The sequence below is a fragment of the Apus apus genome, chromosome 3 (genome assembly GCF_020740795.1).
Source record: "Apus apus isolate bApuApu2 chromosome 3, bApuApu2.pri.cur, whole genome shotgun sequence".
Classification (NCBI taxonomy): domain Eukaryota; kingdom Metazoa; phylum Chordata; class Aves; order Apodiformes; family Apodidae; genus Apus; species Apus apus.
In genome coordinates, this window is record NC_067284.1 from 42,226,482 (window position 1) to 42,240,418 (window position 13,937).

Here is a 13,937-nt window from a genome sequence, read left to right on the forward strand (position 1 = left end):
GGAATACAGATCCTGCTTATTGCTTTGAAATACACATTATCATTTAAACCTAGGTGCTTGTCTAGAGTTCTGTGTAGGCAAAATTAAAAAGATCAAATAGAGGACAGTAGGAACAAAGGCACATGGTTAATTTATAAAAATATTTACAAGGTACTTGAACATTTATTTCTGTTTACTAGAAACTAATTCATCTTGAATACAAAAAGACTACTGGAACATGTTAAAGGAGATCATCCTCAACAGACGTTCTCAAGCGATATGAGCAGAAAATCTTATATGCCATTAAATTACTTCCAGAATAAAGTGTCTCATTTTGAATATGGAATTTCCAAATATGAAAGTTCATACATTTATTATTAATCTAAGCAGTGTGATATTTTAGTGCAATCCTCTTCAAAGGTTGAAGCTGGCGCAGTTAAGGCAGTCCACAAACAGTATTTTAAAATTCAGTACACAGTGTTTAATCACTGAGGTGCCTGGTGGTCCTCTCTTTGGAGAGCTGTCTTCTGGAACCTTCATCCATAGTGTCATCCTTCTAGCTGATCCAGTCTTAAACACAGCATGTTTCAACACCTCATTTCTCACAAGGTTGTGTGTTTTTTGGGAGGTGAGAAAAGACAAGTCTAAACTTTCCATTTGCTCCATAAGCAATTCTGCAGGATGGTTACACCCAGGAGTTGATGTGTGGCTTTACTGCACATTGTGCCAACCTTTACGGGCTGCCAACAAGATGCTACTAAAACAACACTTGTTACATTCAAACCTGTAAGTACTCTATAGACCCTTGTACTGCACTCCACTGATAGCGTTTCCAAAGTCTGTTCCCAAAAGAAAACCAATTTTCCTACAGTGTTTTTTTCCCCCATGGAAGTTCACTGATGTACAAACAAGAATAAAAACACAACAAACCCCCTCTGAATAAATCAACTAAACTTTTAAAGAGGACTTAATTCTGATTTTTTTTCCAACAGACTTGAACTAGTGATTTTGAAACTGTTATGCTCAATGACAGCAAAAGTTTTAACCCTAATAGTATGGAAATGGTTCTCATTAGACTTTTATAAGGCTATGCCTTCTTAAAAGGTGACTAGTGCTGCCTATCTACAGCTGATAGGTTTGGGCACCAGAACCAACCATTACTTGAAGTGTTATAAAATTCCACAGAATAAAAAAAATAATAAAAAAATAACTGCATAGTATGTGATCCCTTTTATTCATCAAAGCTGCTCGTATATATCCAACGTGGAAGATAGCAGAACAGCTGCTCAGCCTTCAGATGCAGGTGTATTTAGCACTTCCTATAACATCTTCCCATCTTGCTGGTTGACACATGTCTTCAAAGAACAAGTACAGAAAGAAGAAGGCAAAAATAAGAGAAAATAGAATGGCGTTTTCAGACAGATCAATATTCCTCACATTTTTCATTTGAAATATTAAATTTATTTATAATGAAAGTCATCAGAAGACAATTCTCCTGGATTTAAAATATTTAAGGTTTTTTCTTTGGAAAAATAAAGAAAAAAGAAAACTGATGCACATCACTAAAACCACAGATGCTGTGGCTTTCCTGCCTGCCCCTTTCTCCTTACAAATGTCCATACTGATGACAGAGCCAATTCAAAAAAAAGCCTAATCACTATCTAAATTAACAGGGTTGTAGTCAGGGTCATCCTCTTCATCCTCCAACTCTAAATCATCCATTTCTTGGAATAAAGATTCATCAACCTCCACGCTGTTTCCAGCTGCAAAGAACAGAAAAAGAACTTATTTTCATGTGAGTAGAGAAACAGAACCAGAAAAACAAATTAGACATCACCTCTTCATATTCATGCTTCGGTGTAGGTAGCTTTTAACTTACTTGGCTTTTTACATATCAAATAGCTATGGAAACGGAAACACCACATTATATCATTTTACAGCTGAAGCGAAGCTTTTTTCCCCTCATACCAAAACCCAGTCAAAAGAAATGTCACATGGGACCTCAGAATCCATTGGGAGAATGAAGTTAACATTTATAGTTCCCAGAAGGGGAGATTCTTTCTCTCAGGTACCATCGAAGTCTGAGCTCAGGAGCCCACAGCTGTAATAGTTACAACTATCACAGTCACAAAAACACAGAGGTTTTATTAAAAAAAAACAACACAAAACACAACCTTACACACCGTTCACACTTCTCTTTTCGGAATTCAATTTTAAAAGCAAGATGAAGCTTTACATGCTTTCATATTTTCTTCTGAAACAGACAATGCTGACCTAGGGACAAAATTTGAGGCCTACTATGATTTTATCTGTACCATCAGCGACACCTTCTGGTCACTGACCACGATCCTGTGCCCTCACTGGATTTGAAAGAGTCTCTATAACAATTAAAACCGAACAGATAATGCCATTATTCTGGTCAGGCTGTGAAAATTAGCAGCACTTATTACACAGCACTGTAATATTAAACTGCAGCTAGTAACCTGCTGCATTTATGATGGAATGCAAACAGCAATAAGAACAAGAGTTTTAATCACTGACAGCAACAGGATTAAAAGTCAACACTCAAATCATTCAGGTGCGGGGGCCAAATTCAGAAGCCTGTTCCTCCCTCAACATTGCTAAGTGTTCTGCTGACAACCCATCCTCATTTTAGAGATTCTGAAGGAAGACAAGATTAAGTTATGCCCTCTAACTAAAAGAAAATTAACTCCCCCATGGCTGCCATTTCACTCACCGATGCTCATAAAAACAACTTTTTTTTTAAATTGTTACATGCAGAGAAAATTGTTCTCTCTTCAACATGTGTATTTTGCAATACCAACAGATAATGCAGCTACATTAAAGAATTGTCTTAACTCAGTATCAGTTTTTTAAACTCTAAAAGGCAATACAGAAAATTAAATAGATATGTGACTGTAAGTAGATTTATTTATCTCCAACAGATTTTCCAAGTTTAATATCTTTTGCACAGACTTATAGAATTTCCAGCTGGCACTAGGTCATTTTTTTCTGTAAAATAATAGACAAATCTGCACAAAACCATGAAGAACTGGGTTGTACAGAGGCAAAAATACATTCAATTTGACATGCAAGATGTTTACTATTGGTGTTGAGGGTCAGAGAGAAGAGAGAAAACTTCAAGATCTGTGACTGAAATCAGGGGTAAGAAGGCTGGTTATTAGAAAACAAGGGAAAGCAGGGTTTTGATGGCTTTGGGTTTTTTTTGTTTTGATTGGTTTTGGTTTTGCTTTCAGTGCAAGCATGTCATAGAATCACAGAACGCTTCAAACTGGAAGGGACTCATAAGAACAGCTGAGTCCAACTCCCTGCTCCTCACAGGACTACCTAACACTAAACCGTATGACTAAGCCTTGTCTAGACACTCCTTGAACTCTGACAGGCTTGGTGCCACAACAGCTTTCCTGGGGAGCCCATTCTAGTGACTGAGCACTGTCTCAGTGGAGAACCTTTCCCTAATGTCTGATTTGACCTTCCCCTGACGCAGCTTCATTTCAGTTCCTTATCGCTGGTCACCAGAGAAAGGAGATCAGCACCTCCCCTCTGCTGCCCCAGAGACTTGGAATAGAAGTGGCAGAAATAAGATTGACTCAAGCTCAAACCTGCAAATGAATATGCTTTAGCATCTTGAAAATGTTTCATTTGTTTTTTGAAAGAAGTTACAATCACTTCTGTTCAATCTGCAGAACAGTACTTGGCATAAAGTTCTTTTGATGCAAAAGTGATACTGAGGTTAAGATGTTAAGACAGAAGTGTAAGAGATGCTGCTTAGGAATTGTGACCAATTTTAAGTCACTGTCTTTCAATTGTGGGAGCAAAAAGAAATTTACCTTCCTCCAAGAACTGGATGTCAGAGGTGTCAAGGTTGTGATCCATTTCAAACAGCTGTTTACCTAGAAATTAAAAACCAAAAAAATATATATAAGCAAGTAGAATTCTGAAATAACTACCAATCTAGGGCAACAATAGTCAGCACATGTATTTTAGGCTTTTCAAAGTAACCAATTTGCATGGTCTTTTCAGTTTTTTTTAAATTGCTCACTTCTGTAACTTCCTCATTCTCATTTTTTTGACTATTCATCCAGAATTCTTCCACAACACCAGACTTTCTCCTCTTACATCTGAAATGGGTCACTGCTTCTTATAATCACTTTAATGTTACTAAAGCTTTAATAATGGAGGTGGGAAAAATTACACTGTACTGCCCCACCGTTTTTGCTCAGTCGTTATCACATTAGTCCTCATCTTGCTTTCCGTAAGAAATCACTCTGTGGGAGCTGAAAAGGAAATTAGCTGCCTCCTCCACCTTTTTGCATACATCTTCCTCATTCACAAAGCAACTTGGATCTAGACACAAATCACCAGCTCCTACACAACACCACACAAGGCAAAGAGAAGCCTTTCTAATTGGGAGGTAGGGGAAGAAAAGCTCAGAATTCTCTCTACATAAAGTACTCATCTTCCATCTACATTTGCATTGCTTATGCAAGCTTACACCAACGATACTGGTTGATATTCACAGTAAAACATTTAAGACACTTTTAAATTCTACTGGGGTTACACCTAGAATATCTGAGAATAAGCCTGTTTTTTCATTTTGTACAGGGGAGTTTCTATAACCTCGACTTGTATAAAGAAAGACAGACACAATATGCTAACAATGATTTTAAGAACAGGAAAACTAGAAGCAGCTTGATTTATACTATTTTATATTTGCAGATTCCTAAATGCATTCCATTCAGAGGGGAATAAAGTGTGTCCCTGCTCAAATATCTTCTCATGAAACTCACCTATCTCTGTAAACTAGCCGCAAGTTTCAAAATCCTTCAAAAGGGAGGAGAAAAGGTCACAGTGACACGATTGTCACACTGGTTATGTTTTCCCAGGTAATGGGTTTAAAAAGTAGATGCAACATCACAGGAGAACCAGTTCAGAGCTAAGTGATGGACAGTGTGGAGGAGGATGCCCAGAATCTAATTCCTACCTATAGGTACTAACAAGGAAAGTAATTTCCTCTCTGTTTTGCCCATTGGATCGTGTTTGCTTTTTTCTGGACAGACTGCGATCTTCAAAACACAGAAACCACTCCTGTGAGAAGCTGTTCTCCAAAATATCAGAGCAGAGGCTACTGTCATCATAAGCTCATCACAAGCAGCAGCCTCTTCAGTCCAGCAACAGCATCCCAAACTCCTACGTGCACTTGAATAACCTGAACTCGCTGTACAATCCAGTGCAATAAAGGCCAAATCTATAAACTGTTTGTTGTAGATTCTTTCTGTTGCTTAACAAAGGTCACTTATTTCTACCAGAACAATGCTTGTCAGCAGAAGCTCCAAGTGGTATGCTGTCTGGCACAAAACTGAAGAAGCTTTAACACCCAGTCTGGAAACCTTAATTACTTCAGCAGAAATCTTAAATCTATTAGCTTTGTATTTAGCCCAAAATCAGCACTCAGAAAGATTTCATGTGACATGGAAGACAATAATTACATACTGCATTAATAGTTTGTTTACTACCACCATCTTTTGGCACAAAAATTACTTTTAGGCTTGGCATTATAATCTGGCAGAATTGCAAAAACTTCAGGACCAGTTTTAAACCATACCGCTCAATTTATTTTTGCCTGCTTGTTCTTCTTCTTTCATTTTTTTCCTTTTTATTTCTAGGAGTTCTGCATCAAACTTCGCTTTCCAGTTTAGGAAATTCTCAATTGTGACAGGAGTGCCATGAAAACGTTGCTGAAAGAACAGAAAACAAGTCTGTAAATACAACCTGCAAAGCTATGAGCAAAGATGAGTATTCTTTTAATTATTTAAATTACAACACTCTAGGAGCACTGCTTGCTGTGAAATTAATCCTAACCCTGAGAATATACAAAGAACAAATTCTTACTGGTTTTTGTCATGGGACTCTCCCTTCAGAGACTTGTACTGAGGTGGAAATTCTTACAGAAAAACCCCACATACTACTTTTGAATCTACAGTACAATAGCTAGCAACACAGTGCTAATACAAGCTGTCCATAAGAAGGCAGCGCTTCTTATCAACTCTTCAGTACAACCTACACTGAAATAACTCCCAGTAAAATACTGTAACCCTTCTATCTTGTCAAGACAGAAAGACAATTCTTTCTTTTCCAGCTATTTTTCTGCCATTTTCAGAAATGTTGAACTTTCCAAGTCCCACCATCCTCTAGCTATTTTTCAGAAAGAAAGTGATGAATCAGTAGTTGAACATATCACAGTACATCCCATGAATGAAACAACTATTCCACAGTGGCTGGTAGAAAGGACATGTGTAGGACAAACCAGTCTTGAAGACTGGTCTCACCGCTTCCACCCTACCAAGGAAGAGAGCCTTCCTCAGACCATGCAGCCTTCGTGCAGCATGCCATATTCTACCCTTTTTTGTTCCTCGTCCCCTCTTGTCTTTTCAAGGAAAAAAACTGACTACAGCGACTTAGATTTCATTTGGGAAAAATCCCTGCCCTGTCTTAAGTAGTGATACTAGAAGGGATTGTGAACGTGCAGCATGTCTCTGAAAAGACTGCTTTTGAAAATGGAGGGGAAAAAAAAATAATTAAAAAATCACTTAGGTGCACTAAAGTATCTTCTAGTCCTTAAGATTCACTTATATCAGATTTGGGATTGATGTTTCTCTCCTACTGCAACTAAGAGCTGCTCCTACATCAAACCCAGGCATTTTTAAAAAGTGGGAAATTTTTAGTTGAAAACATTATTTTACGTACTTTCTCTTCTTCTTCTGCTTCTTTTTCTTTCTGTTTCTTTTCCTCTTCTCTCCGTGTTTTTATTTGATCCACTATTTCATTTAATTTCTCCTGTACTGCTGAGACTAGAGTGAAGATCATAACCATTCCTAAATTTTCTTCTGCCTAAAACACAAAGAAGGCAATCTCAAACAGAAGGAGAATCTCAAACCTTCAGCAGCTGAATATATACATACATATGATGTGCAAAAGCAGATAACACAGCTGAAGCATTCTGCACCAGTCTCAGAAGCTCACTGCAAAATTCAAGTCAAATGGCCAGTTAATCCAGTTAAAGTTACTCCCAAATGGGTACTCAGAAAAAGACCAATGATGATGATGATCCCTGTGTTCAGGTTATCAACATATTACAGACACCAGGAAGGCTTTTTCACAAAAACACCCCATATAGCAGAAATACAACCCCAAGATGTGAATATCATAAACCCAAAGTGACAACAGTCACTCAGAACCTTTCTTCTCCTGTAATGGCTTATTCCTTAAACCCACTACATGCCCCTTTTAAGTGGGACAGTTTCCCAGGAAAAACCAAACACATCAGTTGAGAGAAGGAACGCATTAAATTGAAGAGAAATAATGTCTACTGAATATATGGCAATTTTAAGACAGGGGGGACATGTCAAGAATTCCTGAAACCAGAGAAATGTTTCCTTCTCCTTACTTTACAATGCACTCTCACTGATTGCAAGGCTGAAGAAATATTTCCCCTCCCAAAGAGTTGTGTTATTAAGAAGAATCAAGAATAAACGTAGCATTTGTTAATCTTTCCAAATAAAAGTGGCTTACTTCAAAAAATACTATATATACAGTTAAAAAATTTCACCTTAAGCAAAAGAGGGGAAGCCCTAGAGCACTGCCATGTCGTTATTGTACTTGTGGACATTGAATTAGCCCTATATTGTATCTTATTAACATAATTTATCTCAATTATGTGATTTGAAGTAAAACTTAAAAGTCAGTCTCTACTGCATGGAATATGTTTCAAATCAGTAGCACGTACTTCAGAAAACAACTGATTTGAGAGAGGAATTCTGGCTAAAGTGTGAAGTGATATCAAGCTGAATTGAGATACTCCGTTTTCCTTACCTGTTGTTCTAGAAGTTTTATTATGTCTGTGACATCACTATCATCAAGATTCTCTTGTGAGACAACTTCATGAAGTGGAGCTTCATCAGGATATTTTTCTCTATAGGTAAATTTCAGGGTTGTTTGCACAGCTACAAGATAAAAAAATATCCACATTCTTTTGGTGATAACTTTATATAACTCTAACTTCTATTGCATTAGCAGATTTTAATACACAAAACACTCTTGTCTTAAAGGAACAGTCACCTTACACAGTTGTTAAAACTATATGAACAGATTTAAATATAATGCAAGAGTTCTGAAAAGTTAAGACAGTAATGTTCACCCTTACATAAACTATTACAGGAAACTAATGTCTGAAAGGTCTTTAGAAAGACTGGAAATACGGTCTGGTGAGTAACTAGAGTAGTTAATTTCTTTTACCTCATAGCCCACTTAAAGCTGGAGAAAATGAGGAAGAGTCCTAACAACAGAGCTAATCTCAGCATATTAATGTTTCAAATTCTGTGTGCCCGACTGGAGTATCAGTCTCTGTGTTGGGTACCACGTAAATCAAACAACAAGGATGCAATGTTCAGTGTAAGTTAATGATCAGAGCATGTGTTCTAAGGAGAACATACTCAACCTGAAGCTATCTAGAGCCAGGATAACATGAAAACAAGGCAAAAAAGCAAGTTCCTTTCATGCATCCTGCCAGAACACCAGGAAGCAGCCCTCCTTCAGATCCTCAAGACTCACAGTTCTGGCAGCCCAGCAGTCTCTTCAAGACAGACACCTGCCCTGAGAAGGTCTTTCTCCATTAAAACTGAAGGAGACAGCAGCAGTTCCCTCTTTCTAATAGACCAACCCAGAACAGTGGCTCTCAAACTTACGTGGAGCAAGGCTTGCCCACAACAAGCCCATGTAACCATTGATAGCCAACAAAACCAAAAGGACTTGGGACCCACAGCTCACCCTTCTGGGATTGTTCCTTAAGGGCTGCATATTCACCACACACAGACACAGCTCTCCCATGTGGCTGGTATACATACAGTTACTAGAAAAAAAAAATAAAAATCACAAAATGGCCATAAGCTGCTATGGGGATGATGACAACCCATTATTTTTTGAGGCTATGCTGCAAAGTGCTTGAGGTTGAGCACATCAGAGGGCAGCCCCAGGGAGAGCACAGCACTTCTGCAAGCTAACACAGATCCCCACAATCCTTTAACTACACTTGCTGAGGAATGCTTGCTGGATCAGGCTCCTAAGAGGACTAAGTGGAGGTATACCTAGTTGTTGGCGATGTAATGAGGCTCACACAGAAACTCCTCCTACATATGTTTAAGACATGATCCACTTACTTTCATCATTTTCTCCTGCTTCAGACGTCACAGTGATTGTGAAAGTTGCTGGTTTTTCTGACAATACTGTTCAAAGAAAAAAAAAAAAAAAGAGACTGAGGCAGATTCCTTAAATCAGACAATTATTACTCGTCATTAAAACCCCATTCTCAAGGACTAACAAAGCCAGGAAGCTCTTCATACAGTGTTAAGGGCCTTTTTACCCTTTTAATACTTTTCAGTTAACACCTATTTTGCATATGATGTTTGGAGAGCTCTTTGCATGAGAGCATATAACATCAACAATACCAAGAAGTTTCTCTTTTGGAAGCTTCACTTTTCCTAAAAGTTCACACGTACGTACCATCAAATGACTGATGTTAGTGCACTGTATGTGTGCAGAAAGCTCCCAAAGCTCATTTGCTTTATTGTGCTAGGTATGTGTGATTAGCATCCAGCACACTCTTGACTGGACTATTTTTACAGTATGTCTGAACCTATTCCTGTATTTAGGACAGTTTAATGTAACAAACACTTCTTACAAAAATAAATTGAAATAGGGAATATATAGTGGTTTCCTTCAAGAGTGTACTACCCAAGTAAGGTACTAGAATGAAACTGCATGAGTGACACAGTTAGAAGACAGACAGCAAGCAGCACTATAGAGATGCACAAAATGCAAGCCCTGGGATCTCAAGTTTCACAGACTAGAAACCTCATCCCACAACTGTGGATTGCAGAACATATTCTCAAAAAAGGATGGCTCTGTACCACTGTTATAACCTATGCCAAATCTTGTATACACACGCTCAAGGTATTCACTGAATTTTGCCTAATTGCTAATGTACTATTACTACCCTCTTCTTTATTTCTTCCCTCCTCTTTCAGGCATTGGAACACTACATGGATGAACAGTAACTCAGAGTAAGCATCAGAATAAAGGCTGAAAGAACGTATATAACTTCTATAGCAGTGATTCAGCATCTCCAGCTACCAATATAACTTAAACATGAAACTGAAGAACCTAAAAGATCTGCAGATTAAAGCAATGGGCAAACGTCTGCATGATGAAGTTACTGCCAAGTAAGATACTGTGGGACTTCAGGCAGAGTAGGTACTGTGCTGGAAGGAAACAAAATGCAGAGGGTTTTTCTGCGCTTATAAGATTTTGTTGATACTGAGCAGCACAAATCACGTTGGGTTAGTCAGCATGGCAGCTCCCCTTAATTTTTTGATGGCAACTAGGAAGTTCTGAGAAATCTGAAGAGCAAACATCCACCATACGAAAGCTTTAGCGATGTAACATACTACACCTGGGAATTCCAGCCTGCCATAATTCCACCACAGACCTGCGATAGCATGAGGCAGGTCCTGGCAGGGCACCTAACGAGGGAACAGCCTCTGTTAAGCACCCCGAAACACCCCGTGCTTCACAGCGCTCAGAAGCTGCTACCAGAAAGGAAAACTGCTCGACACGCAACCTAGCTCCCCGATTTCCACTCAGGGGCCGCGTCCCGGGGAAGGTTTCTCGCAGGAGCACCGTGCCACCAGCCACAGCCCGGCCGGGACGCAGGCACGGGGCTCCCCGCCGCCCCGGCACACGTCGCCCCGCCGCGCCACCGAGGGCTGCCGCCTCCCCGCCCCGCGAAACCCCCGCGAAAGGCGGCAAACGCCGAACCCGCGCGGCTACCAGCGAGGAGAGGCCGCCGGGACCCCGCGCCGGCGTCGGGCCTCCCCCTCCTCCCCGAGGCCGGCCGGCCGGGCGCGGCCGTGCCCGTGCGGCGGAGCGAGGCGCGGGCCCCGCCGCCGCTCACCCGTGAAGGAGTCCGGGTAGATGGACTCCAGGGCCTCCAGCTCGTTCCGCTGCTCCTCGCTGTAGTCGGTCATGGTGGCCCGACACCGCCGCCAGCCGCAGCCGCCATGGGCCGCCCGCCCCGCGCCCAGAGCCCGCCCCGCCGCGCCGCGCCCGGCCGGGCATGCGCGCTGCCCCGGAGCGGCCGGGCCCGCCTGGCGCTGCCGCGGGGCTGAGCGGCGGCGGCCGTGGGGCGAGCCTTGCGCCCTCGCCGGTGCCGGAGTGCGGTGCCCTCTGGCTTCTTGAGCCTAGTGTTCGCTGCTTGGCCGTGTCTCCGCGGGCGGAGCGGACTGGGACGTGTTCGCTGGTACCTGACGTCCTGGAGAAACCCGGCCTTCGTGGGCACCGCGCCTGCTCGGGCTTCCGCCCCGGGCACGGCCCGGGAATGGCGTCGTGTCGAGTAGGTGAGGGAGCCAGGCTCCGCCATTTGGGCCTCCGCAGCTCTGCGGGCTCCAGGCTCAGCAGCAGGAGGGCGTTCCGTCTAGGCTGGTCGTCACTGCTGGTCATTATTTCTTTGAGCGTTTCTAGCGATCAACAGACCACATGGGATTCATGTCTGATGCCGCAGGAACAGCGTGAGGGGACCGTAGAAGCACGAAATGGGAAGGTTCGTTTAGTGCAGCTGGAAAAATGAGCTGGGAGAAGAGCCTGGAGTTAAAAAGCCCCTCCAGACGTGCCGGGGAACGTTGACAGTGATTGGAGAAGCCCTGTTGCACGGGCAGCATCGCCGTCTGAGTGCAGGGCAGGAGTCCTCCCGGGCTGGCGGTAGAGGGAGCTGCTGTACTGGGGGGTTGCCCACGGGGGTGAGTTTGAGGCTGTTGGGCTGTTGAGGGTTGACAACCGGCAGACCCCGAATGGGGACTCGGTACGCAGAGTGATTTTAAGGGGCATCAGTTTCCTGGGCTGATGGCCAGCACTTTTCCCTCAGGTGCATTTTACGAGCACAGGGTTTCCAGAAAACTTGTGCTGTCGACGTAAACAGCATAATTTCCATCCAAAGTGAGCAAGCTTCAATTTTAAATCGATTTTGAGTAAGTTGGCTCAGGTTTTAGCAGGCAGTTGGACCACTCAGTGGCCACTCACCGATTTTCCTGTAATCATGAATTTTTTTGAAAGCTGTGCCTTCACTACCAATCCCTGACGTGTTTTAGGGAGCAAAGGAAAATACACCAGATCACCTGTAGCACTACAGCAGTATCTAGGAGTATGGGTTAATATATGCTGTCAGGGTGACAGTCTATATGTATATTGGCAGGCCGACTTGATGATGGATACAGCTAGTTTTTCCACTTAATATTTTAAATTATAAACTTAAAAAACCAACACAGGACAAACGGCAATTGAGACAAAAATAAAGAAACATGAAGTTTAATTTAAGGTTAGTTTAGCAAGATGTTCAAAGACTTCACAGCTCACACTTTCTCTCAGCTACAAATATTACATAATTTTATAATGGTACTGTAAAACAAAGTGGAAAGAACCCACATGGAATAAAGACAGCAGATAGGGTTTCATCATTTGGATCCAGACATCAACATAGGGTGTTTTTTTTCTTTCCAAAACGTTCAGATACACAAGTCACACGTATTCCAGATTACACAGTAACCCATCTTAAATAAACATAACCATTTTTAAAGTAAAATTAGATTACATTTAATAGCAAAGGTATTTTCCTTCTTAAGGAGTAAATATAAACAGTGCAGTTTTGTTACCTAAAAGTTTAGAATTCAGATGAAATTTGTGAGAATTTGCAATAATTTTAGTGATATAAAATATGCATAATTGTCCAGTTTTTCAGTACATACATAGTTTGCATTTGCTAAAGTGATTGCTTTTGTTTAGAAGTTCAAATGATCACACATTTACCAAGATCTACAATTTAACCTACTTCTGGCTCCTGCATTGTCTAGTTAAATATGTATAACATTTTTGTTTTTTCCACTTCAGCACTCTGGGCTCATTTATTAACAGCAGATAGCATCCTGTAATCTGGCATATGGGTTTGTAGCACACACATGGACCTGACAAGACAATACAGGAAGCATTAGGCAAGCTGTGGTATGCACTTTCCCCCCACTAAGAGTAGGAAATGTCTGTATGGAGAGTTAGAAGGGAGATGAGTTGTAGTAACATCACATGATGCCACCGTGAATTAATGCAAAAACATCATTAAGCCTGCTTTAACTATATTCTGTAGTTTTAAATCACAGTAATATTTATGGGCATAGTAATAGGACTAAAGTGTACGTTTTTCACAGGCAAAGCAAACCTCACTGCACGGAGTGGAATTTGTTTCCCATTCTGATTTGCTATTTGTACAGTAGGCAAGCACACACTTCAAAATCTCTCAGGTGTCTGTATCTAAAAGAAATAGGAGACTGACCTTACTAGTGCTTTCAACCAAAATACGTTTTTAAAATTTTCACATATAAAGTTTCTTCATACAGCCGGAGCCTTCCATCTTGTGTCTCTCAGTGGAAGTTTTATCTCTTTACCAGAATTAAAAGTTCTCTTATCACTGTATCTAGACCTAGCCTTTGCTGCTGAAGTTTCCTTGTACATTTCTTCAGTGCTGCTGTAGCTACAGACTGGGCTTGTAGTCAGCTCAGTGTATTCTATTCAAGGTAATACAAGGGTAAAAGAAAGTGTGGAAGAGGAGAAATTAGGTATTTCTGCCACTGTTCACCAAGACTAAGTTGGATATCTGCTTTTACTCTGTACTGAATGGTCCAACTAATAGGATCCAAAGTCTAGCTATTGATTTTTAAAGACTGTTATAGTGGGAAGAAAGAAAAAGCATCTGGGAATAACTTTCTCTCCCAGTACATACTCATCCTATTAGCACAAGTATTGGAGAGCAGAGTGGTGCAGCTTGAAACAGCCCACCCTAA

The 13,937-nt window shown here is 41.1% G+C and overlaps 2 protein-coding genes across 8 annotated transcripts in view; one reads left to right on the forward strand and one right to left on the reverse strand.

Moving 5' to 3' along the window:
- Positions 1-1,194: 1,194 nt before the first annotated feature.
- Positions 1,195-11,169, reverse strand: RWDD1 (RWD domain containing 1). Of its 2 annotated transcripts, XM_051613058.1 has the most exons (7): positions 11,009-11,169; positions 9,216-9,281; positions 7,873-8,003; positions 6,748-6,891; positions 5,606-5,738; positions 3,831-3,893; positions 1,195-1,742 (listed from the first exon to the last, which is right to left on the reverse strand). In XM_051613058.1, exons 1-7 carry the CDS (start codon positions 11,079-11,081, stop codon positions 1,630-1,632), a joined length of 723 nt encoding a protein of 240 aa, XP_051469018.1. In that variant the 5' UTR covers positions 11,082-11,169; the 3' UTR covers positions 1,195-1,629. The 2 variants fall into 2 exon arrangements, with proteins under 2 accessions (XP_051469018.1, XP_051469019.1); XM_051613059.1 differs by lacking the exons at positions 9,216-9,281; positions 11,009-11,169 and adding an exon at positions 8,827-8,902.
- Positions 11,170-11,196: 27 nt separating this feature from the next.
- TRAPPC3L (trafficking protein particle complex subunit 3L) overlaps positions 11,197-13,937 on the forward strand; it is a 29,964-nt gene continuing 27,223 nt past the window's right edge. For 2 of the 6 annotated variants that reach the window (XM_051613068.1, XM_051613069.1), the window contains exon 1: positions 11,197-11,450. Coding sequence is in view for 3 of the 6 variants with exons in the window: in XM_051613062.1 (XP_051469022.1) it covers positions 11,606-11,653 (48 nt within the window). In the remaining 3 variants the exon portion in view is untranslated. The other 4 variants (XM_051613063.1, XM_051613066.1, XM_051613062.1 and 1 more) reach the window with 3 other exon arrangements.

Excerpts from the sequence above, each read along its gene's own strand:
- RWDD1 (XM_051613058.1), bottom strand. The coding sequence starts at position 11,081 with ATGACCGACTACAGCGAGGAGCAGCGGAACGAGCTGGAGGCCCTGGAG. Across the intron at positions 9,282-11,008 it reads CTACCCGGACTCCTTCACGG|TATTGTCAGAAAAACCAGCA; the intron begins GTGAGCGGCGGC and ends TTCTTTGAACAG. Across the intron at positions 6,892-7,872 it reads TAAAACTTCTAGAACAACAG|GCAGAAGAAAATTTAGGAAT; the intron begins GTAAGGAAAACG and ends TTTGTGTTTTAG.